Source organism: Gopherus flavomarginatus, chromosome 2 (genome assembly GCF_025201925.1).
Source record: "Gopherus flavomarginatus isolate rGopFla2 chromosome 2, rGopFla2.mat.asm, whole genome shotgun sequence".
Classification (NCBI taxonomy): Eukaryota; Metazoa; Chordata; order Testudines; family Testudinidae; genus Gopherus; species Gopherus flavomarginatus.
In genome coordinates this window covers 185,645,442-185,671,002 of record NC_066618.1, presented here as the reverse complement: position 1 = coordinate 185,671,002, position 25,561 = coordinate 185,645,442, and the positions used below count along the sequence as shown (strand labels likewise).

Here is a 25,561-nt window from a genome sequence, read left to right as displayed (position 1 = left end):
TCCTGATCCCCAAGGCGAAGGGAGGTCTCAGACCAATCCTCGATCTGCAGGAACTCAACAGATACATGGTAAAGTTGAAGTTCCATATGGTATCCCTGGGGACCATTATCCCATCCCTGGATCCTGGAGACTGGTATGCCGCCCTCGACATGCAAGATGCCTACTTCCACATAGCCATCTTGCCACCTCACAGGAGGTTCCTCCGGTTCGTGGTCAACCAGCAGCATTTCCAATTCGCGGTCCTCCCGTTCGGTCTCTCTACAGTCCCGAGGGTATTCGCCAAATGTATGGCTGTAGTTGCCGCCCACCTTCGCCGCAGTCGGATACATGTCTTTCCATATCTAGACGACTGACTTATCCGCGGGACCTCCGAAACACGAGTCCTCAGTCACGTCCGCATTGTCAAGAACCTTTTCCTACATCTAGGTCTAATGATCAATGTGGAAAAATCGACTCTAATCCCCACTCAGAGGATAGAGTTTATTGGTGCCACCTTGGACTCGACTCTTGCCAAAGCCTGCCTACCACTGCCACGGTTCCAGGCTCTGATGGCCATCATCCGGAGGCTGCAAGCGGTGCCGCTAACTTCGGTACGCACTTGCCTCGCTTTCTTGGGCCACATGGCGGCCTGCAGGTTCATAACAAACTACTCAAGACTGCGCCTACGGCCCCTCCAATCCTGGCTCAACTCGCAATACCGTCCAGTCAGGGATCCCATGGACATGGTCGTCACCATTCCCTCGACCGTGCTAGACTCCTTCCAGTGGTGGCTGGATCCCTCCATGGTGTGTGCGGGGCTCCCGTTCCACTCGCCCCAACCCTCGGCGTCCTTGACAACGGACGCATCATCCCTCGGTTGGGGGGCTCACCTCAGACACCTACCCATGCAAGGCTGTTGGTCATCTCACGAGCTGGACCTCCACATCAACGTCCGGGAGCTGAGAGCGGTCCGCCTCGCTTGTCAGACGTTCCGGCAACACTTGCAGGGCCGTTGTGTGTCGGTTTTCACCGACAACACAACAGCCATGCACTATATAAACAAACGGCGGCACGAGATCTTCACCCCTGTGTCAAGAAACCTTACGACTATGGGACTTCTGCATAGCCCATTCTATTCACCTCGTCGCGTCATTTCTCCCAGGAGTTCGGAACACGCTGGCAGATCGCCTCAGCAGATCCTTCCTTTCCCACGAATGGTCCCTTCGCCCGGATGTTGCTCTTTCGCTCTTCCAGAAGTGAGGGTTTCCCCGGATGGACCTCTTTGCATACCGCGGGAACAGAAAATGCCAGACATTCTGCTCCTTTCAAGGCCTCTCACCGGGTTCAGTGGCGGATGCCTTCCTTGTGCCATGGATGACGCACCTGCTTTACGCCTTTCCACCGTTTCCACTCGTCCACAAAGTCCTACTGAAAGCACGCAAGAACAAAGCCCGCTTGATCATGATAGCTCCGGCGTGGCCTCGACGGCACTGGTACACCATGTTGCTAGACCTATCCATAGCCGACCCTGTTCCCCCTGCCTCTTCACCTGGACCTGATCACCCAGGACCACGACAAGCTCCGTCACCCAGACCTTCAGTCGCTCCACCTCACGGCATGGCTCCTGCGTGGCTGACTCAGTCTGAGCTGCATTGCTCCACCCCAGTGCAGCAGGTACTCCTGGGTAGCAGGAAGCCTTCCACTAGAGCTACATATTTGGCCAAGTGGAAGCGTTTCGCGTGCTGGTGCATGGAGCGGAACTTCCTTCCCACCGAGGTCTCCATATCAAACATCTTGGATTACCTCTGGTCCCTCAAACAACAGGGCTTGGTGGTATCATCTCTGAGGGTCCATTTGGCAGCCATCTCTACATTCCACCCAGGAGAGGATGCCCGCTCGGTGTTTTCTCAACCGATGGTGTCTAGGTTTCTTAAGGGCCTAGAGCGCCTCTACCCTCAAGTACGCCGCCCTGCCCCAACATGGGACCTTAACCTGGTTCTTTCCAGGCTCATGTCCCCTCCTTTTGAACCGTTAGCAACTTGCTCCCTTCTCTACCTCTCCTGGAAAACCGCTTTCCTGGTGGCCATCACGTCCGCGAGACGGGTCTCGGAGCTTCGGGCCCTCACAGTGGATCCCCCATATACGGTGTTCCACAGGGACAAGGTGCAATTGCGGCTGCATCCGGCCTTCCTCCCCAAAGTGGTATCGGCCTTCCACGTTAACCAGGAGATCTTCCTCCCTGTCTTCTTCCCAAAACCGCATTCGTCTCGCAGGGAGCAGCAGCTTCACTCCCTAGACGTTCGTAGAGTGCTCACTTTTTATATAGAGCGAACTAAGCCATTCCGCAGATCCCCCCAACTCTTTGTCGTGGTGGCTGAGCGTATCAAGGGGCTTCCTGTCTCCTTGCAGCGGATTTCCTCCTGGGTAACGTCGTGCATCCGTGCCTGTTACGACTTGGCTCACGTCCCGTCGGGCAACGTGACTGCGCACTCCACCAGGGCTCAGGCCTCATCGGCTGCTTTCCTCGCTCACGTGCCCATTCATGAAATCTGTCGTGCAGCGACTTGGTCCTCGGTCCACACCTTTGCCTCCCACTATTCCCTGGTTCAGCAGTCTAGAGATGACGCAGCCTTCGGCTCCGCCATATTGCACTCTGCGACATCTCGCTCCGACCCCACCGCCTAGGTAAGGCTTGGGAATCACCTAACTGGAATGGATATGAGCAATCACTCGAAGAAGAAAAGACGGTTACTCACCTTCGTAACTGTTGTTCTTCGAGATGTGTTGCTCATATCCATTCCACCTCCACCCTCCTTCCCCACTGTCGGAGTAGCTGGCAAAAAGGAACTGAGGAGCGGGTGGGTCGGCAGGGGTATATATCCAGCGCCATAGTGGCGCCACTCCAAGGGGCGACCTGCCGACCCACCGGAGTTGCTAGGGTAAAAATCTTCCGACGAGCGTGCACGCATGGCGCGCACACCTAACTGGAATGGATATGAGCAACACATCTCAAAGAACAACAGTTACAAAGGTGAGTAACCATCTTTTTTGCGTGCTGGTAATACATTTTAACATTTTTAGACGGTCTCTTTCTATAAGTCTATTATATATAACTAAACTATTGTTGTATGTAAAGTAAATAAGGTTTTTAAAATGTTTAAGAAGCTTCATTTAAAATTAAATTAAAATGCAGAGTCCCCCGCACCGGCGGCCAGGACCTGGGCAGTGTGAGTGCTACTGAAAATTAGCTCGAGTGCCACCTTTGGCACATGTGCCATAGGTTGCCTACCCCTGTGCTAGAACATTTCCCCCGGGTTGCACATACTTAGCTCTTTGAGCTAACTGTGTTTGGTGACTTTATTGTCCAATGATCTGCTCAGAATATCATGGCTACTACGATAGTTGTGGTGGGACTATCTCAAATGGTTCCTGGCTCATCTTGCCAAGAGGGGCACAGTCGTGATCCGGTGTTTGGCCTAGGATTAGAGGTAGGGAGGTAGAGCTAGAGGAGGCTGTACCTCCTAGGCACATCCTCTCACCTTCATCCATTGCCATTTGCCAGTGGTCTTTTGGCCAGCTTTCATTCAGCATGGCAGTGATCCTCCCTAAGTCAACGTGAGTTGATAAAAGCAAAAAGTGAAATTAACCACAACTCCACAACCTACAAAACACCACCTCTGGGAGAAACCACGAGACCCAGGACCCACCACGTGGATTCTACACGACACCCCAATATAATCAACCTATTAAGACTACCCCTAACTGGAGCTGAATTATTTGTATTTTCCAAAGGATTGAACTTCTCCCCCACCACAGAACCTGATACCATATAATGTGGAGAACTAAATGAATTCTTTCCCCAACCCTGCCTCAAAGAATTCTTTCACAAGAAAAACACCACCACCCACAACTACCATGTCCCCTCTAAGTCATAAGAAAAACGAATCATCTGACTGGACACCAACTAGTGGACAAAACCTCAAACTTGAACATTACATTGATAGCTTCAGGAAAAAAATAAACAGTGAAATCCTTAACAAACATCCCATGATGGGGACCACATCCAGAAATAAATCTTTCCTGAATCCCTCCCCTTTTCTGCCCTTCAAGCAACCCCCCCAACCTTGCCAAGCTCTTTGTCATCAGAAGCAAACTCCCCACAGATCAGGACACACCAACTCAAAGAGGCACCAGACCCTGCCATAACAATAGATGCAAAACCAAAAAGCTGTATCTCCAGTGCTTCATGCTCAATTCCCGCCCACACACACACACACACACACACACACACACACCTTTTTAAGATCCATGGCTCCTATGCATGCCTATCACAACATGTGCTGTACCTCATCCAGTGCATCAGATGCCTCAACAACTATGTGGATGAAACTAGACAATTGCTATCCTCTCAAATGAACTCCCACAGAAAAATGATAAAAGACAAAAACACCTTATCACCTGGGAGCAAACACTTTTCACAGAAGGATCATTCCCTATCTGACCTCTCAGTCCTCAAAGGAAATCTGCACAACACCTTCAAAAGGCAAGCCTGGGAGCTTAAATTCATCTAGACACCAAAAATCATGGATTTAGTAGACACACTGGTTTTATGTCTCACTGCACCATGATAACCCACTAACCCCCCTTTGTCCTAGGACTGATGAGGTGTTACTTGCCCACTTCATTGTGAATGGTCACTTGCAACAGGTGTTAACTCCTTATGCTTAAAAATCTGTTCTACCTTGTATTTAGCTGTGACACAAGTACCTTTCCCAGACCTGAAGAAGAGTGCTGCATGGCTCGAGAGTTTGTCTCTCTCACGAACAGAAGTTGGTCCAAAAAAGATATTACCTCACACACCTTGTCTCTCTAATATTTCTAATAAGATTTCTTGAGACACTGTATCAAATGCTTTCCTAACATTCAAATTTATTATGTCTACAGTGTTCACTAATATTTTATTTTGAAAAGGTAGTTTTTATAAATCTGAGATGAATCCTGTCCCCATTAAAGTCAATAGTGAAATGCCCAATTACTTCACTGAGGCCAGGATTTCACCCGGAAGGTTCCTCATGGTTCTGTCACCTTGTAGAGACCTGGCACAAGCCACTGTGACTTTAATTGAAATTGCAAAGTCAGATGGTGGTAGTGCTAGAGTTAGTCCTTGATTTGTAGGGCCAGAGCCACCGCTAATGCAGCTGGCATAACTCCAAACATGCTGGATTCAGTTTACACTAGCTGCAGATCCAACCCGTAGGAACTTTTAAAATTAGTCCTGGTTCAAATTATTTTCCTGTTGTAGGAAGTAGAAGTTAGACTTATGGGATGGTAATTGCCAGAGTCGTCTTTGCCTTTATTAAAAACCAGTTCTACTGCCCGTTAGACTTTCTCCACTACTTTGGTACTTCAAGATGGCAGTGATTTTCTATGGTATAGTAAATTCCTTAGTTAATTAGTATTGTCTCTTAACTAATTCCCCCAATACTCTAGGTCGCATATCACCTGTGGTGGCTTATTTATATGTGTTTCCAAGTACTCTTTTACCTATTCTTTATCCTTAGTTATTTTTACAGCTTCTTCATCTCTACTGCTTGTCCATACTTGTGTAGGTTTTTCTTATTGAAGTAACCCTTTCTTACCTTCTTGGTGGGGGTTTCCAAAGCACTCAGTGTTGGCTTAACTCTGCTCTCCCACTGAAGTCAGCGGTAAAACTCCCATTTGACTTCAGTGGGAGTAGAGAGAGGTCAAAACTAAGCGCTTTTGAAAATCTCACCCTTTTTACCCTAGTAACACCATTCAGTTTTGCTCCTAAGATATTGGACCTCTATAGACGTAGACAAGTTTCCATGTAGGTACGTGTGTACGTACACACACACACACACACACACACACACACACACACACACACACACACACACACACGGTGTGGTGGAGGTGAAGGTCTTTTCACTCCCAGTCTGAGCAGCGTGAACCAACTTTTCCAGTTAGTGCTGTCTCTGTGGGAATGGCTTCCCGTTATGGTTTCTGGTTAACACTTCCTGGGCTGTACAAGAAATGATCAGATAACACACTGTACTGTGTCGGTGAGAAGAACAGTGTAGTTAACTATACATTTGAAAAGGTTAGTAAAAAACAGCAAGTGTAATACTTTTGAACTTCAACAAAGGTGCTTGCTTATATATTGATCCAAACCTCATTGAAGCACAAGGATCACAAATTGGTGATGCAGGGCATGCAGAAATCAAGGTTAATGCAAGCAACATGCAAGAATTGTGCCTGGTTAAGGATGCGTGCACTTCCCATAGGTGTTGGCGTGTTATACTCTTTGGACGTTTGCTGCTGTGGGAAATGACTTGAGGATTTGGCCCTTCATGAATAAACGATTCACTGGGAAGGATGCAGAGTTTTTTCCATTGGGTGCAATAGGGTGGTAACCACCCTCTTGACCCATTACAGTACTGTTTCAGAGGACCCATCAAAGCATTCTGTTACCTTCCCCCATTCTGATAATTGCTGACAATTTCAGGAAACACGTTTCTTGAAAGCAAACCAGTGGCATTTGGCCTCATCTAACTAACCATGGGCTCTTGTTAGACATACAAGTATTTTCAAGACAATTCAGTTGCAGGCAGTGACATCCACTATAGCAAAATTTTGCTGCCCATGTACACATGGGGTACCAGGCAGCAGTGCTTACAGGATGCTGATGCAGTTATAGCAGAGCTTGGAATGCTTATGAAATGTTTGGAGCATTTCTGAATGTGGACCAGAAGCATTTACAAACCTCTCAAGTCCTGGAACTGGTACTGTAATTGCCAACATTCTCGAGGGTAGGCCAGCCTGTAGTCAGACCTGGGAAGTCTTTTAATTGCTGCCATCTTACCTGCTATTCCTCAGTCCATGGTGCTTGCAGTAAAAATATGCTACAATAGTAACTGCATTAGAAGATAAGATCTGCTACACCAGGAAATTCTGTAAGAAAATTCTCTGTATTTGCATGGATTTTGAAACAGGAGAAGGAGGTGTTCTTCGCTTCTGCCCATTTAACTTCCATTGTTCTTTAGTTATCAGACCTTTTGTAGCATTGCTCGGGAGAAGGGCAGCTCATTTAGGGATGGGCCTGAGTTGCAGACTCACCCATGAAAGTTAAAGATTGTTTGTTTGCATCTGGGGTTTTAATGCAACCCATTATTGAACAAGAGACCAGCCACAAAATTAAAATCTGGAACTGGGCTTGGGTTCCAAACATCCAAGTTTAGAGATGTTTGGGCCAATCACTAATCTCATTTGAATCCAGGAGGTACCTGTGTTATCTGTCTAATTTTTATGAAATGTGCAGTGGACAACCTGGTAATATTTTAATGATAACAGAAGAACAGTTCCTCTAATGAGTGAAGTTAACTGTTTGCCCTTCCTGGTATATCAGCTAGTATAAGAAATGAATAAAAACCAGCAGTATCATCATTATTTTCCACTGCATGTGGCTTTAAAATCTCCTGTGTGTAATATTGTTGCTTCTGTCTCAGGCAGGTAACGTGGTGACAGGAGAGATGGTGGAGGAACTTATTCTTTCTGGAGCAGATATCATTAAAGTGGGTATTGGACCTGGTAAGTCAAATCTGGACTGAAAAGTGAAGACGTGGGTGGAGGGGTTGTTGCCTGGATGAAACAAATGTATATGCCACAGCCATTCACCTGTGCACAGGGTCACATTTTGTAAAGGTGCCTGGGCCCGTTCATGTTAACAGAGCCGTAGACCCCATTCTCAGAGACAGTATATGTGAGAGATAACGGGCAGGATATATGCATGAAGAGCCACAGGAATGATTGACTGAAGAGCTCAAGGATTTAAATGTGGAGGAGGCTTGGAATTTTTTCAGCTATATGAAACCTATCTGAAATTTGCATCCCGAGCAAATGAAAAACTTGTAGGGAAAAGCTCCAGACTCAGCTGGATGAATAAATCACCTCAAAATGGATTATGAGGAGTAAGCAGAGAGCACATAGGAATGGAGAATAGGGGTATATCCACAAAAAAACCAACTACATTGTGGAGATTAGAAAATGTAGGAGTAAAGTGGGAGTTGCTACAAGTTAAGCTGAATTAACTCTTGCAAGGAATTTTTAAAAACCTTATTATTTACCTAACTAAAAAAAATAAGGAAGGATGAGGTTGGTATGCTAGTGTGGATGGGAAAGAGATTAAAGATAATCTAGGTATGGTCCAAAAACTAAATGAATGCTTTGCCTTGGTTTTCAGTAAAGATGATAATATGGAACATGTTCATGAAGGCAGTAAGGCTGATGACATGAGTGTCTAGACATGGAAATTACCACATATGTCGTGGAGGAAAAACTTAAAGACCTTGGTGTGCAAAAACTGGGGGAACCAGATCATTTCCATGCCAGAATACTGAAAGAACTGGTGCATGGGATTGCTATTTTGGTAGCAAGGATTTGTAATAAATCTGTCTATTTGGGGGAAGAACCATATGATTAGAGAATCGCTAACATCCTGCCTATATTTAAGAAAGGGAATAAAGTGATTATGTGCTTATAGACCTGTAAGTCCGATTTCAGTAGTATGCAAAGTGCCTTAGAACAAATTGTGAAGTGAAGAATAATTAAACTAACAGAGGTAAATGGTAAAGGGGATGTTTACCAAAGATAGATCATACCAGACTAACCTGATTTCCTTCTTTGTGAAAATAACTGATTATTTTAAAAAGGGAAATGCAATGGATTTACTATACTTGAAGGGGAAGCAGGCAACAGGTTGTGCTGCAAAGGGAACTAGCAGAGTGGAGGGAGGTTACTAGTGGAGTTCCTCAAGGATTGGTCTTGAGACCAATCTTATTTACTATTTTTTTATTAATGACTTTGGCCCAAAAAGTAGGAGTTGCAAATTTGCTGATGACACAAAGATGGGAGAAGGCATCATCAATATGGAGGTGATGGGAATATTAGACAGGAAGTGCTGGATGATCTTGAAAACTGGAGTGACAGAAATGGGATAAAATTTGATACTACAAAATACACATAGGTCTAATAATAAGAATTCCTGCTACAAGCTGGGGGCTTATCACTTAGAAGCAACAGGGGAGGCAAGAGACCTGGATGTGTGGGTTGATCACAAGATGACTATGAGCCACCAATGTGATGCGGCTGTGAAAAAGGCAAATGCAATCCTAGGATGTATCAGGTGAAGCATTTCCAGATAAGCTAGAAAAGTATTAATGATATTGTACAAGGCACTGCTAATTTGGAATACTGTGTATAATTTTGGTCACCCATGTTAAAGATAAATTCAGACTGGAACAGGTGCAGAGATTAGCTACTAGGATGATCAGGGGAATGCAGGGCCTATTTTATGAGAGGTGACTGGAACAATTTGGCTTGTTAAGCAGAAAGAAGCCTGAGATGGGATATGATTGCTCTCTATAAATACGTTGTGGGGGTAAATACCACGGAGAGGGAAGAGCTATTTAAGCCAAAGGACAATGTTGGCACAAGAGCAAATGGCTAAACTGGCCATGAACAAATTCAGGTTGGAAATTAGGAGGAGGTTTCAGAGGAATGATGTTCTGAACACCTCCCAACAGGAGTTGTGGAGACGTTAGTTTTAAGAGCGAGCTGGACAAATTTATGAGTGCAGTTGTATGATGGGGTTGCTTGTGATGGTAGCGGGTAAAACTCAGCAGTCCTTTGGCTCACCTCCAGTTTATGGCTTATGGTCCTAAGAGCACATGCTTCAGGGTTTCAGCCAGCCACCTGCAGCATTCAGGAAGGGATATTTTCCTCACTAGTATTTTTTTTTATTTTTTTTTTTTTTAAATCTCCTTCCGCTGAAGCATTGGAGATGGCCAGGGCTGGAGATGAGACATTGCGTGGGGAGGGCCAGAGGCTTTGAGGTGGCACTCAGCATTCTCCCTCTCTCAGGTGTTTGGCTGGCTGGTTCTTGCTCACATGCTCGGGGTCACCATATTTTGGGGGCAGGAAGGAATTTCCCCCCTGGGCTGAGTTGGCAGTGACTGGGGTTTTTTCACCTTTCTGTGCAGGGTGTGGGTGCGGGTCACTGCCAGGATTCTCTGGGTATCTCTCACTTAATCATTTCCCAGCCATTGCAGGGGCCTTGGTGCACATCAGTCCCTCCTATTCTCTGCCTTTGGCACATCATAGTCTAGTCTCCTGTGGGCTGTAATACTTTGGTCTCATTTCAAGTGTTGGGTTTAGAGTGCTGGGTGGTGTTGGTGGCCTGTATAGGAAGCCAAACCGGGTCCTTTCTGGCCTTAAGCACTCTGACTCTATTAGCAAAGAAGCCTTATAGTGACAGGAGCTCAATCTGTTTAGCTTAACAAAGAGAAGTTTAAGGGGTGACTTGATTACAGTCTGTAGTTACGTACATGGGGAACAAAAGTTTGATAATGGGCTCTTCCCTCTAGCAGACAGAGCAATGACAAGACCCAGTGACTGGAAATAGAAGACTGGATGTTTTTTAAAAGAGATATTCTAGTTCAAATGGCATTATTTTGGGTGAGTTCTAGGGCCTGTGTTACACAGGAGGGTTAGAGTCAACGATCACAGTGGTCCCTTCTGGCTGTGGAATCTGTTTCACTGAGTTATTCCGAGCTAAAGACGTGTGGATGAGAGAAAGGATGGTGGTGTTGCCACAGTCAATGGCAATGCTATGTTCAGGACTGCTGGTGAGACTTGATGCATCCTGTTACAAAAAAGACAGGCTGAATCATCTCAGCTAAGTTTCCGGAGGATATATACTTCAGGATAGGCACTCATTTCATCGCTTGCCTAATAAACATAGTGTAAATCACTGAATCATTTATAAAACTATATTAAGATCAGATTGCCGCCTTGCACACCTCTAAAGTGCTTTGAGATCTATGGATGAAAAAGCACTAAGTACGAAGTATGATGCATTAATATTTAGTAGTTGTAATATGTATGTTAATGGTTTCTTAGGTGCCAATCACTGTGGCACTTTCTAGGGTAAATTAAATCTGTGTGGGAGGATCCCCCAGGACTTCATGGGTCTTTTTATTTTTCTTTGTTCCCTTCCCTGGTACTGTTATCTGGGATATATAGGTAGAATTTATTTCCTCTTCTTCTGTCTCTAACCCCTTTGGGCCTGTGTCTTAGAGGGTATGTTTACAATACAAAGAAAAGACCTGTGGCCATGAGTCTCAAAGCCCAGGTCATCTGACTAGGGCTCCTGCTATGGGGCTAAAAATAGCTGTATATAGGTTTGTAGGGCTGCCCAGGGTGTGGGAGGGAGGGCAAGTGGGGCAATTTGCCCCGGGCCCCACAGGGGCCCCCACGAGAATATAGTATTCTATAGTATTGCAACGTTTTTTATGGAAAGGGCCCCTGAAATTGCTTTGCCTCGGGCCCCCTGAATCCTCTGGTCAGCCCTGTAGGTTTGGACTCAGCCAGAGCTTGATCTCTGAAACCTGGAGGGGGGCTGTGGTTCAGAGCCTGGGTTACAACTCAAGCCCAAATGTCTACGCTGCTACTTTTAGCTCCATAGGGTGAGTTTTGTGAGCTCAGGCTCTGGCACTCGCTGCAGTGGGTCTTTTTTTTTTTTTTTTTGGGCAGTGTTGGCAAACCCTCAGTCACTGGATGTTGATTGCAGAACAAGGGCATGCCTGGTCCTTTTGTGTCTTCCCGTTTACCTTTCCCCTTCTCATAGAAGTCTGCTTTTTTTGTTTTTTGTTTTTAATAACTATGATTGCAGACCATTAGAAAACACTTAGACCTGAACATCCAGAGCATTGAACAGAAAGCAGAAAAACAGAAAATAGTTGCTCTAATAATTCCTATCTTTCATACAGCGCTTGTCATTGGTAGCTCTCAGAGCACTTTAACACAGTAGGTAAGTATCATTAGCCTCAATTTACAGATAGAGAAACTAAGGCGCAGAGAGGCAAAGTGACTTGCACAAGGTCATCCACCAGGTCAGCAGCAGAGCTGGGAACAGAATGCAGTTCTTCTGAGGCCCGATTCAGGACTTGGTCACTGGACCACAATGCAGAGCAAAGAGAAACTTAAAAACAGATAAGACTGGGCTTCGTTTTGAAAGTATCAATCGGATTGAGCAGTGTAGCACTCACTGATTTAAAGATCCAGGGACAGGCGGGTGAAGCCTTTTAACTCATGTAATGAACTCTGAACAGATAATTTGAGAGCAGCAAGTGATGTAATCAGACTTGCAGTTGTGTCCAGAAAAATAGGATGTAGGAGGACCATAAGATACCTTGCATGCAAACAGCAGAGATGTTGAGGTGTAATGACTATAGTACAGGTGAATCATCACAGAAATAATTTAGTCTATGGCAGCTAAATGGAGACAATTAACAGTGAATGCACTATACTCTCTGCTGGGAGACCTGTCAAGAAAGATCTTCGGTTGTAATCCAGCCTAGGTGCAGATGTAACAAAGTTCACTCTCAAAAGATAAAATCTTGAGGTTTTTACTCAGACAAGCTGCCATCCTGTTTCAAAGAAAACTGCCTTGATAAATTATAAAGCTTGAGGCAGCTAAATAGTTACCATTGAAGGCAGTGGTTTCCCCAGGAATTGAAATTAGGGGTGGTGTTCAAATTTACGGGGGAGGGGGGTGTCAGGACCAATGAGATATATAAGAGAGATATGAATAAAGTAAATGTTTTGTTAGGATTATGCAAATTTAACATAAGAATAGTGCAAGTTACACCAGAACACATAACAGGTCTAGATTTCTAAAAAAATATACATTTAAAAAAAAAAAGTATTTAATTTAAATTGACTTTTGAAGAGTAAGCCATTATGAGGTAAGAGGAAAGTCCTCTCATGGATCAGTAACTGGTTAAAAGCTGGGAAACAAAGGGTAGGAATAAATTATCAATTGTCAGAATGGAGAGAGATAAATAGTGGTATCCCTGAGGGGTCAGTACTGGGACTATTACTGTTCAACATATTCATAAATGATCTGGAAAAATGGGTAAACAGTGAGGTGGCAACATTTGCAGATGATACAAAACTATTCAAGATAGTTAAGTCCCAGGCAGACTGCGAAGAATTACAAAGGGAACTCACAAAGCTGGGTGACTGGGCAACAAAAATGGCAGATGAAATTTAATGTTGATAAATGCAAAGTAATGCACATTGGAAAACAATCTCAACTATACATACAGAATGAAGGAGTCTGAATTAGCTGTTAATCTTCAAGAAAGATCTTGGAGTCATTGTGGATAATTCTCTGAAAAAAACCACTCAGTGTGCAGCAGCAGTCAATGATTCCCAGCATTCTGTTTGCTTTTTTAAAAAGAACAGGAGTACTTGTGGTGCCTTAGAGATTAAAAAATTTATTTGAGCATGGGCTGCAGTCCACTGGATAGCTCAGTGGTTTGAACATTAGCCTGCTAAACCCAGGGTTGAGAGTTCAATCCTTGAGCGGGCCATTTAGGGAACTGGGGTAAAAATCTGGGGATTTGGTCCTGCTTTGAGCAGGGGGTTGGACTAGATGACCTCCTGAGGTCCCTTCCAACCCTAATATTCTATGATTCATCGGAGGTAGCCCACAAAAGCTTATGTTCTTTTTGCAGATACAGACTAACACGGCTGCTACTCTGAAACCTTTGCTTTTTTAAGAAAGGGATAGATAATAAGACAGAAGACATCATATTGCCTCTATATAAATCCATGATACGTGCACACCTTGAATACTGTGTGCAGATCTGGTTACCCCATCCCAAGAAAGACATACTGGAAATGCAAAAGGTACAGAGATGGGCAACTAAAATGATTAGGAGTATGAAACAGGAGGAGAAATTAAAATGACTGGGAATTTTCAGCTTAGAAGAGAGACTAAGGGGGGATATGCTAGAGGTCTATAAAATCTTGACTGATGTGAAGAAAGTGAATAAAGTAAATGTTTTGTTAGGATAATGCAAATTTAACATAAGGAAAATGCAAGTTACACCAAAACACAAAACAGATCTAGATTTCTAAAAAAAAAAATATTTAAAAAAATGTATTTAATTTAAATTGACTTTTGAAAAGTAAGCCATCATGAAATAAGAGGGCAGTCCTCTCATGGATCAGTAACTGGTTAAAAGATGGGAAACAAAGGGTAGGAAGAAATTAATCAGTTTTCAGAATGGAGAGAGATGAATAGTGGTATCCTTGAGGTGTCAGTACTGGGACCAGTACTGTTTAATATATTCATCTGGAAAAATGGGTAAACAGTGAGGTGGCAAAATTTGCAGATGATACAAAACTATTCAAGATAGTTAAGGCCCAGGGAGACTGCAAAGAGCTACAAAGGGATCTCACAAAACTGGATGACTGGGCAACAAAATGGCAAATGAAATTTAATGTTGATAAATGCAAAGTATTGCACATTGGAAAGCAATCTCAACTATACATACAAAATGATGGCATCTGGATTAGCTGTTAACATTCATGAAAGAGATCTTGGAGTCATTGTGGATAGTTCTCTGAAAACATCCACTCAATGTGCAGCAGCAGTCACAAAAGCAAACAATGTTGGGGATCATTAAGAAAGGGATAGATAATAAGACAGAAAATATCATGTTGCCTCTATATAAATCCATGGTACTGCCACACCTTGAATAGTGTGTGCAGATCTGGTCACCCATCTTAAAAATATATATATTGGAATTGGAAAAGGTACAGAGATGGGCAACTAAAACGATCAGGGGTATGAAACAGGAGGAGAGATTAAATGACTGAGAATTTTCAGCTTAAAAAAGAGATGGCTAATGGGGATACGCTAGAGGTCTACAAAATCTTGACTGGTGCGAAGAAAGTGAATAGGGAAATTTTATTTAATGCTTCACATAACACAAGAACTAGCAGTCACCCAATGAAATTAATAGACAGCAGGTTTTAAAAAAACAAAAGGAAGTACTTCTTCACACAATATAAAGTCAACCCAGGGAACTCTTTGCCAGGGGATGCTGTGAAGACCAAAACTATAACAGGATTATAAAAAGAACTAGATAAATTCCTGGAGAACAGGTCCATCTGTGGCTATTAGCCAGGATGGGGAGGGATGCAACACCCTGCTCTGAGTGTCCCTAGCCTGTTTCCCAGAAGCTGGGAATGGGCAACAGGGGATGGTCACTTGATGATTACCTGTTCTGTTCATTCCCTCTGAAGCACCTGGCCTTGACCTCTGTTGTAAGACAGGGTACTGGGCTATATGGACCATTGGTCTGACCCAGTATGACCATTCTTATGTAAAAATTAATTATAATAATAAAAATGTTTAGTACAGAAACTCCCCAACATAATGACCTCCCAAGATAGCAACAATGTGAGATAACAACCTTGGCAAATACTGCATTTTAAAAATCTTGGCCTACTAGGAAACATGTTTATATACGTTTCCATTCCCAGTCACAAATCTAGCATTTTGGAGCAAAGTGACTAAAATATAGTCCAACAAACAAATGTTTATTTAATATGCCCCTCACTTTTCCCTCCACCGCACTCCACTCACTGGTGTTGTCCTTGGTCAGTGGAGAGTAGACTCAGAGTTCAGAGGTGCTTTCAAGTGAGTACACCTTCCAGGTGGGGGACAAGAAGGTGCCTTGCTTGTTCCTCCAGCTGCTCACTGTTCGCTCTGGCCACATCTGTTCGTTGTGGCACCATTCACTCCACCGCTCTGTTGCTAATGGCCTGCGCTGTCACCTTCTGCTGCCACCTGCCACTGTGACCTCTGCGAGTTGGTCTCTTGAGGTTCCACCCAACTCTCAGTGATTTCAGCTGAGCTCTCAGTGCGGGAACCTCGCTCGCTGCTAGTGCAGTCTGGGTTGTCTCTTAGGCTACGTCTACACTACAGGATAAATTCGAATTAGCTTAAACCGATTTTATAAAACAGATATTATAAAGTTGAGTGTGCGTGTCCACACTAGGCACATTAATTCGGTGGTGTGCGTCCATGGTCCGAGGCTAGTGTTGATTTCTGGAGCGGTGCACTGTGGGTAGCTACTGTAAAATAATGAGGCCAATAACGTTGATTTGCGTCCACACTAATCCTAATCCGATATAGTAATACTGATTTTAGTGTTACTCCTCTCGTTTTGTAGGAGTACAGAAATCGATTTAAAGAGCCCTTTAAATCAATATAAAGAGCAGTGTAGTGTGGACGGGTGCAGCGTTAAATCGATTTAACACTGTTAAAATCGGTTTAACAGCGTAGTGTAGACCAGGCCTTACACAAAAACACTGTACCCACAGAAACACTTTCCCCACAACAGGACTAAGCACTTAGACCTGATTGTCAGTGATTTCAGCTGCAGTGGTCACTTAACAGAACAAAAGACTCTCTATGGAGCCTAATCAGCCCTGTCTTTAAACAGTGGAGAGGGACAGATCCCCACCCTCTCTCTTGATGCCTTCAAATCATCACAGGCTACAGTTCTACTGCCCTTTACTCATACAATAAAAACAACATTTCATCCCCCATTCCCCCTACATTCAAGTGGTTTGTAACCCAACCCCAGCCAAAATCTATCACTTGGACAACACAGCTCTGTTTGCTGGATACCTAGGTAGATTAGGTGTGAATGTAAATATAATCTGGCCCTGAAGCCTTTCTTCGCAGCCCCAGCTCATCACTAGCTGTCAGGGAGAGCTCATTTAGACTTTGCTTATAAATCATCATTTGAAATTATTAGGTTGGCCAACATCACCGAAATGAATGCACTGACATCATAAAAAAACAACAGCTGTATAAGGAAGCAAGGAAGCTAGTCTATATTCATACTTTTCAAATCTATTATATGTTTCAGATACACATATTTTATCATATACTGTATAAGCTTTTAAAGTGTGTATTAATGTTTCAGTTTAAATTCAGATTTCCAAACAGTCACTAAATTGGTATGTAACTAGCTGACAAAACTGGGTGGGGGGGAAATTCGGGGGGCTGTAGGGAAATCACTGATTGAAGGTTATATTTAAATTAAAATTTCCAACCAGTTTTCAGAAAAATCAGTCACTGTTTAAATATCTTTACTCCTGTGAAAGATCAGTGGAAGTTCCTATTTTTCCAATAGTTTCTGTCTGCTTGTATATGTTGATTAGGGCTTTGGAATTTGAGTTTGTTAGAGACTAAGGTGCCACAAGTACTCCTCGTTCTTTTTGCTGATACAGACTAACACGGCTACCACTCTGAAATTTATTTTTTTAATGTTGGTTGTTCATTTTTCTATGTCGTCAGTTATTTTAATCAACCAGATGTTGCTGCTCTGGGTACTAAAGATAGTTAAAAAGATGGAGGGTTTTTCCTGTGGAAAATTTCAACAAAAATGAAAAAAAATTGTCTAAATTTCCTTCTGAAAATTTTTGAATTTTCAGCAGAAATTAGCATATCACATTATTTCTTCAAAGACCCAAAATATATCTGCTAAAAAATGCAGCTGTGGTGCCTCACGGGAATTCTAGTTTTGATGCTTCATGCTAGCATTCTCCTATGTAGAGTAGATTCCCTGGTTGGACTACATCTCCCACAAGACATGGTCTTCCCCCTTAGAGGGAAATACATCATGGGAATCCCTGGGAATGGTGGTGGCATTATGGGAAAGCAAGTCCAATGGGGATATGAGGCACCTGAACTACAACTCCCATGAGCCACTGTGGCAGTGTTTCAAAATCAAAATATTTGAGTTTTCAGATGTTCTGTTTTATGATGAAAAATTAAAATTTTCCATGGAAGGCAGACACTTTTTGTTTAAAAAAAATTCATTTTCGCTGAAACCCAATTTTTTGTTGTGGAAATAAAAATCAACAGAAATTTTTTTTCTGCTAGCCTGTTGGCTACATTCATTTGATCTTATTTTCTTTTCATCTAGGTTCTGTGTGCACCACCCGGATTAAGACAGGTGTGGGCTACCCTCAGCTGAGTGCTGTGATCGAGTGTGCAGACTCTGCCCATGGCCTGAAGGGGCATATCATTTCTGTAAGTGTGTATAGTCTGCCAAACACCACTCGCTGCAAATGAGAGCAGAAATACTGAATAAACAGCCCGGAACACTGAAACAAAGGATCTTCATTAAACTCTCTTTTGTAGTTCTTAGTTAATCAGGCAGAGGTTTGCAGCAGTATAAATGATACCCAATTCCTGCTGACTTTCAGTGGGAATTGGGCACTTAATCCCTATTTGTGCTTTAGAAAATTTCCTTCTCAGCCTCCCGCATCTCCCAGTGGAAAATTACAAAACTCCAACGTCTGGGATATAATTTAACAGAATTAAAAGAAAGTTAACATTTTGATATGGAGGAAAACAACTGTCCCTGTGGAAGGAAGATCCCTTTAAATGAGTGAAAGAAAAGGGTGGTTGTTACCAGTGAGCAGGACATGGGGAGTCACAGGCAGCCACCCTATTAGGAGCTCGTGTACTGACAACAGGGCCATTCCAGACAGTAGAGCTGTAGGGGTCCTCACCCCACCAGGACAAGTTGAAATGTTAGGGAGAGGTTACTGCAGAGCTACATGACTCAGACTTTCATACATATTGTTTTAGTCTCTGCTGTTGCCATGACCACGTGTAAAACTCCGTAACTCATAAAATTATGAATTACTTTTATATATGATCTGGTATTTCTCCTTGCTCCTGTGAACTCCATATAGGTGAACAGGGGAGGAGAAAAAAATATGTATGAATGAATAATGAAAAAGGGATAAAGATCTGATTTTTAAACTAGTACTTGCTTTCCTCCCCCCTCATCCCTGCCCTCAGTCTATTACACGTCCAGTTCCAAGAAATACAAACAGACCGTTTCAAGTTAGAACATTTCAGAGTATCAAGTTACTGGGAAGGGGAGACATTCTTATTCCCCAGAGCCTCAAGTCATTACCACCACAAAGCTCAGTCAAATTGCAGCAACTCGTACACCACACCACTATCAAGAAGTCTTGAGAATTTAATAGGTGGTATCAAAGCAGTGATGTTTACAGGACCATCCTGATTTTCCAGTGATCCTTTTCTTCCACTCACCAGTCTAAAGAATTTTATTTTTTAATAGAGATGGGCTCATAATTTGGATCCAGATCCATATTTCAAACTCCTTAATGTCTTAGATCAGGTGTTTTGATTTAGGCCCAGATCCAAGGTTTGGCTGGGGCCTCAACTATAGCTTGTTTTTTGTTTTTTTAATAAACTCTATCCACTTAAACACTGCTTACTTGCCTCTTGGAGATGTCTACATGTTGAGCTGGGGGTATGATTCCCATCTTGAGGAGACATGCTCACACTAGCTCTTATCAAACTTGTATGATAAAAATAGAGTGTAGTTGCAGCATTGTGAGCAGTGCGAGGGGGTAGCTGCCCACAGTATGTGCCTAGGGACTCGGCTGGGTAAGTACTTGGGGTGGCTAGTCCTTCCTGCCACTTGCACCAATGGCTACACTCTATTTTTAGTAAGCTAGCTTGATGAGAGCTAGTGCGAAATATTTCTCCCTGAGCTGAGAATCACAAGACGTACGCTTGGAGAACAAAGGCTTTAGGCTTTTGACAGCATGCAAAAAACCAAGAACCTGTCATCCCTTCTGCCAATATTTGAGTTTGGCTCCCTTAAATTGCTGGAGAGATTACGGTTACTAAGAGACAATGAGGAATGGGAGTCTTTTCACTAATTTACACATGAGAGTTCCCCTGTACAGAGATTGTTAATGGATACAATTGGAGGCATAGCAGGGAACAATCCAGCATTTGGATGCACTATAATAGGGTTTTTTTTTAATAGTTGGACTTTACGGTAATTGAAGTACAGTTAAAGTCAGAACAGTGATTGGCTCAAATTCCCCTTCCAGTTATGACTATGCAACCCCATTTAGTTCAATGAGATTGTAGGGCTTCATATTTAATCCATTTCATTGAGCTCAAGCTCAGGTATGCTCTGGTAAGAGAAAAAGAAAAAAGGAAATATTTCCCCCCGACTGCTGGCACAGTACACTCTGCTTAGGATCTAAGCATTGCAGCTGGGTTCTTCCTGGCTCTTGTGTCATTACCAATAATAAAGGGTCTACTGGCTGAATTTAGCTATGAATTTGTTGCTGGCATATTTCTTAGCTATCTGTTCTAATGTAACGTATAAGTTTATACGACACTCATCACGGTGAGATCTGACTGAGTGATTTGCAAAATCCATTCACTTAAAATAGTTAACTTTTCTTTAGTTCTCCCTCCCGTATCCACAAAAAGATAGAGAGGCTTGATTTTATTGTGAGAAAGCCCAGGCTTATGTCAGAGAGAAGGGAGGGGGGTGTCTCTAAAATAGGGTGGACTCAACCCACTGAAAACTTTGAAGATCAGGACTTGAGGGGAGATTCTGTTCTGTCAGTGCCTACACTTGAGAAGACGGTGTGATTCCCAGATCAAGTAGACATACTCATGCTAGCAGTGTGCTAAAAGTAATAGCGTAGCACAGGCAGCAGCTATCCATCCTGAGTACAAATCCACTTTAACCCTCTGGCTGTGTATTCAGGGCCGCTAGCTCATGTCACCACAGCTGCTGCCTGTGTTACCATGGCTACATTGCTGCTAGTTTGAGAGCTAGCACAAGTATGTCTACATGAGCTGGGAATCACAGCCCTAGCTCGTAGTGTAGACATAACCTCAGAGATACAGCACAGAACCTGCATCCCAGGCAGAGGGAGTTCTAACATGGCTTTCAGCCACCTTTGCACACTCTCGATCCTGGGCAGTTTTGGGGGCCAGAGCAGCTTCCAGCATAATTTAAACCAGGTGCCTGTGTTGGTTATGGGAGCCCCCCAACGCCTCCCCCGAGTGTTCCACAGCCCTGACTTGCTGCACCCAAGCCCTGCCCCCGCTTGTCTTTCCCGGCCAGGAGCAGAGAATCACTGACTGTCTCTTCCCTAAGCAGCTCCACGTTGCCTCCCAGCAACTGCTGCCGCAGGGTCCTAGTGCCCTCCATCTCCGCGGCCAGGATAGACTGACTGAGCCCTGCCCCCTCAAACTCTTCCCTTTTCCGTCAGGACCCTCAAGCAGCACAGGGGGGGGCCCCCTCTGCCCGCAGTCACCACTCCTGCACCATGCAAGGAGGCAGCCCCATCCCTCACCCCCAGTGAGGCTACAGTGACTGTGTGCTGCTGGGAGGGGGGGCAGGAAAGGGGGGGTCCTCCCCCAGAGCTTGCTGCGGCCAGCAGGGAAAGGGCTGGGGGAGAGTCCTCTCTGGCCCCTGTCCTGGAGCAGCCTGCTTGCACCCCAAACTCATCCCCAGCTCTGCCCCACCTCAGAGCCCCCCACACCACACCCTCAACCCTCTACCCTAGTCCTGAGCCCCTCCAGCCCCCCAAACACCTTATCCTCAGTCCCAGCCAGAGCCATCGTCCCCCTGCACCCTGACCCTCTGCCTTAGCCCCAAGCCCCTCCAGCCCCCGAAACACCTTATCCTCAGTTCCAGCCAGAGCCATCGTCCCCCTGCACCCTGACCCTCTGCCTTAGCCCCAAGCCCCTCCAGCACCCCAAACACCTTATCCTCAGTCCCAGCCAGAGCCCTCACCCCCTACACCTCTACTCTCATCCTGAGCCCCTCCCACACTCCAAACCCCTCATCTGCAGCCACATCCCACAGCCTTCACCCCTGCACCCCATCCCTCTGCACCCCTCCCATCACCAAACTCCCTCCCAGAGCCTGCATCCTGCACCCCAATCCCCTGCCTCAGCCTAGGGTCTGCACCCCAGACATCCTCCCTCACCCAAACTCCCACCCAGAGCCTTGGACAGGTGGGGGCAGGGCACAGTTTGGGCAGGGGCAGGTTCTGGGCACCACCAAAATTTCTACGAACATGCCACCCGTGCTTGGAGGATAGCCTTGTGGCTGTGTGCTACAGTATCTGAGCCAGGGGAATCCTCCTCCAGCTGGAACCGCGGCCTTTAGGGTCCCTTTACACCACTGGGATCCAGTGTAAAGGGATTAGACTGAGGGTGAGGATCTCACCTCTGAACCCTTAGCTGATCTGTAGCATTCAGTCAGGCATTAGGGCAATGACTGGAAAACCAGGGTGATGTATTCACATCAACTCAGGAAGTTTAAGCAGGGGGCCTGCCACTCTGAACCAGCTGAGGGTTTTCACAGCTCTTGTTTACAGCCTCAGGTGCAGCGGGTTACAATAATCAAGCCTGGAGGTGACGAGTACATGGATCACCAGGGCCAAGTCTGCATCTGTCTGGGTGGAATGTAAGTGGAAGATGCATTGTTAGCAGCTGTGGTTATTTTGATATCTGGTATCAGGGAGGAATGTCAAAGTATTCCAAAGCTACATACCATCTGCATGGTCTGCAGGCAGACACCCTTGATTTTGGGTAATGATCTCACACTTGTTAGTTCTTTGGAATGGTTTTCCTCCACCTCCCAGTGCTGTTTCAGCCATTTCCTCTTCATCCATGAACTAGTCTTTTTTAGGTAGCGGCACAACTGGCTTTGGTGCTGTTTGCCTACAAAGTGAAGGATATCTTACAAATAGAATGGACCAGTCACATCACAGTGGTGGGTGCATTATATGAACAGAACAGGCCCCAGCTAACTCTGCCATAGCTATCTGAGCACTGCAATGGTAACTGGATTTAAAACTTGTTTAAATCAATACAGTGAGCAGATATGACTCGCGGGGAAGATATGTTGAGTGAGAAGGTGCCAGTTCTTACATGGTGGGCCAAATTCATTCCCTGTCTACCAGTTGAGTTGCACCAAGGATGAAGTTTGGTCCACCTGTTTTTCTGGCTTTAACTAAACTTTTAGACCCGAAGCTCATCTCGGAAATGGATCTTTCACAATCCACTGAAAGAAAAGAAGAAATACTGTCAAAAAGACATGGACCTTTTTTTGTCCCCCTGCTATTTTGTCTGGGAGCCAACTGTCTCCTTTTCCACTTTCCATGCTGTATTAGCACATTGGTCTTATGAAAGTGCGGAAGTAAGCTGCAGCAAGGAGGTTATTTCAGCAGGCAAGTTCACTGTTCGTGGCTTTGCTTGGGATAAAGTTTCTGTTTCTTTTAGGTCACAGAACTATTGTCCTGCATAGAAAAGCAGACATACACTTTTAATAAGCCAGCAATCTTGAAAATTAAGTGCATTTCTACTATAGACGAAGGCATACATTATATGTGCCCTCATAAAGAGGCAGTGCACATTCTCTCATGCTGCCCCATCATATGGTAGAAACACCTTAGCTGCCTGAGCCATCACTTGCTACATAAGCAGGATGACTTAGGTATTCCTCACTTAGCTGCTGCCACTCCTTGCCCATGCTTAACTGTGCCATATGTATCTACTGTTGTATTGTGCATATCATGTGTTCTTCACGTAGTATAGCAGATATATATTTTTGCTGGTGCTATAGGCGGAGCTGATAGATTGCTCTATTATTAAAGTTGCTTGACACTTCCCATTATAATACCTGGTTTTCAAACTTTGCCAAACTTTAACTGTTTAGAGGGAAATTTTCCATGCTAGGGTCTGCCTCAGGCTGAATTGTTTAGGAAAATTTCAGACAAAATGGTTCAACCATTTCTGAGAATGAGGCTAGGGAAAAAATATGCTTGTTTGCCTTGTTAAAAAAAAAATTCTGGCAACTTTTTTGTGTGAAAAATTATAGCTCCTCCAGGCTTTGAACCAGGAACTCAAAATTTGGCAGGGGGTGGCCTTTGTCGCCGGCATGTGCCATTTGTTGTTGCCATGAAAGCTGCAAAAATTTGGCTAAGTTATTATAAGCCTTTGAAAAATCAAAATTTGCACATGCTCAGGGTATGGCTACGCTTACAGCCGTATAGTGCTGCCGCGGGAGCACTCCCGCAGCAGCGCTTTGAAGTGCGAGTGTGGTCGCGGCACCAGCGCTGGGAGAGTACTCCACCTCCCCGTGGGGATTAGCTTACAGCGCTGGGAGCCGCGCTCCCAGCTCTGGGGCACTGTTTACACTGGCGCTTTGCAGCGCTGTAACTTGCTGCGCTCAGGGGTGTGTTTTTTCACTCCCCTGAATGAGAAAGTTGCAGCGCTGTAAAGTGCCAGTGTAGACAAGGCCTCAGCAGAGACTTTAGCTGCTAAATTCCCAGAAGATTCCATCAGCGTTGACCCTGTTTCTCTCTGGGGCTTGGGACTTGCCCGGCAATTGCGGCCCTGGGCTACAGTGTGCTATGACAGTCCAGGCACCTGATCTAAGAGCACGAAGCCTGGTTAGCCTTTGCTCTAAATGACACCCCCTCCACCATACTTCTGGGGCCCAGGCAGGTGAAGGAGGTAGCTTTCTGATTGAATGACAGAGGAGACCAGAGCTGAACCTGGCAGAGGGAGTAGATTGGGAAAAGAAGCCTAGGAAGTTCGGAAGAACAGGAGTGGAGTGGGGGAGTGGGAAACTGAGACTGGAAGTTGGGATGGAAGACAAGACTGGGACTGGCTGAGCAAGGAGACTGGGATTGGGAGCCAGGGAGGGAACCAGGCGGGACTGGGAGCTAATAGGTGGGAAGAAACTGAGATTGGATGAAGAGCTGGAGTGCAGGGTGGGCAAGGGGACTTGGACTGAGAATCAGTGGGACAAGGAGATTGAGGTAAAGGGGGAGGGGAGACAGCTCTGATGAGGAGCCAGGATGTGGGAGAACTGGGACTGACTGAACTGGGTCCAGCGGAAAAAATAGTATGTGATAATGTAATTAAAGACTGTACCATAGTGCATATGCACAAAATGTGGTACAGGAAACCTTAAATCTGGTATTTCCCAACTTTGGAGTGCTTGACTTTGCAACCTTAGTAATGTTCTTTTTAACACAGGTTATTATGTGTGACATGTTGTTTGTTCTATCACAGTGTATCTAGAGCTATTTATTATCACATCTTTCTGTGCCTCAGTTACCCACTCTGTAAAATAGGGATTATGATGTTTACTCACCTTTGTAAATGGCTTTGAAATCTCTCTTGATGAAAAGCACCATTTAGTCCTGAAGTAGTAGTAGTATTTTTCTTTATCTTAGATTGTATGCTCAGATGTTTAGGGCATTAATCTTAGTCTGTCTGTTATGCACGGTGTAATTTTATTGCACTGTATGTGAATTATAAAATTATTAAATAATTATACACAAAGGCCCCTATTACTTAAGTTTTTAAGGGAGGTTTTAAGTCCCTGTCACCTGTGCAGTTGGGATAGTTGCAAAAATAAGACACAAAGCTACTGAACAGGTATAGCCCATAAACACAACTGCTGTTGCTGCTAAACTAGCCTCATAGTCTCAGACAGACAATAACAATTAGGCAAATGCAATATCTTGTTCCTCGAAGATGATCTGTCTCCTGGGCTCTGGCAGGCCGTGAGAGGGAGTGGAAGCCATGGATGGGGCCCATCAGTGACAAAACGTTGCTCAGAGCCCAGAAGCATTCCCTTGTAGGAGCTGACAGCAAGCTGTTCAGCTATCTTAACCTCTATCACAGTGTCTCTCTTGCTATCAGCAAACAGAGTAAAACCCCCAAACATCAGCAGGATCTATTCCTCCTGGGCAATCAAAGCACCATGATACCAATTTAGGCCACTGGCTCAGTTTCTTTTGGAAA

The 25,561-nt window shown here is 44.6% G+C and overlaps 1 protein-coding gene across 2 annotated transcripts in view; it reads left to right on the top strand.

Moving 5' to 3' along the window:
* GMPR (guanosine monophosphate reductase) overlaps positions 1-25,561 on the top strand; it is a 67,286-nt gene that overhangs the window by 19,100 nt on the left and 22,625 nt on the right. The window contains exons 5-7 of one of the 2 annotated variants that reach the window (XM_050941628.1): positions 7,506-7,587; positions 17,856-17,962; positions 22,123-22,205. In XM_050941628.1, coding sequence (XP_050797585.1) covers positions 7,506-7,587; positions 17,856-17,962; positions 22,123-22,205 — 272 coding nt within the window. The remainder of the gene's footprint in view (positions 1-7,505; positions 7,588-17,855; positions 17,963-22,122; positions 22,206-25,561) is intronic. The other variant, XM_050941627.1, reaches the window with a different exon arrangement.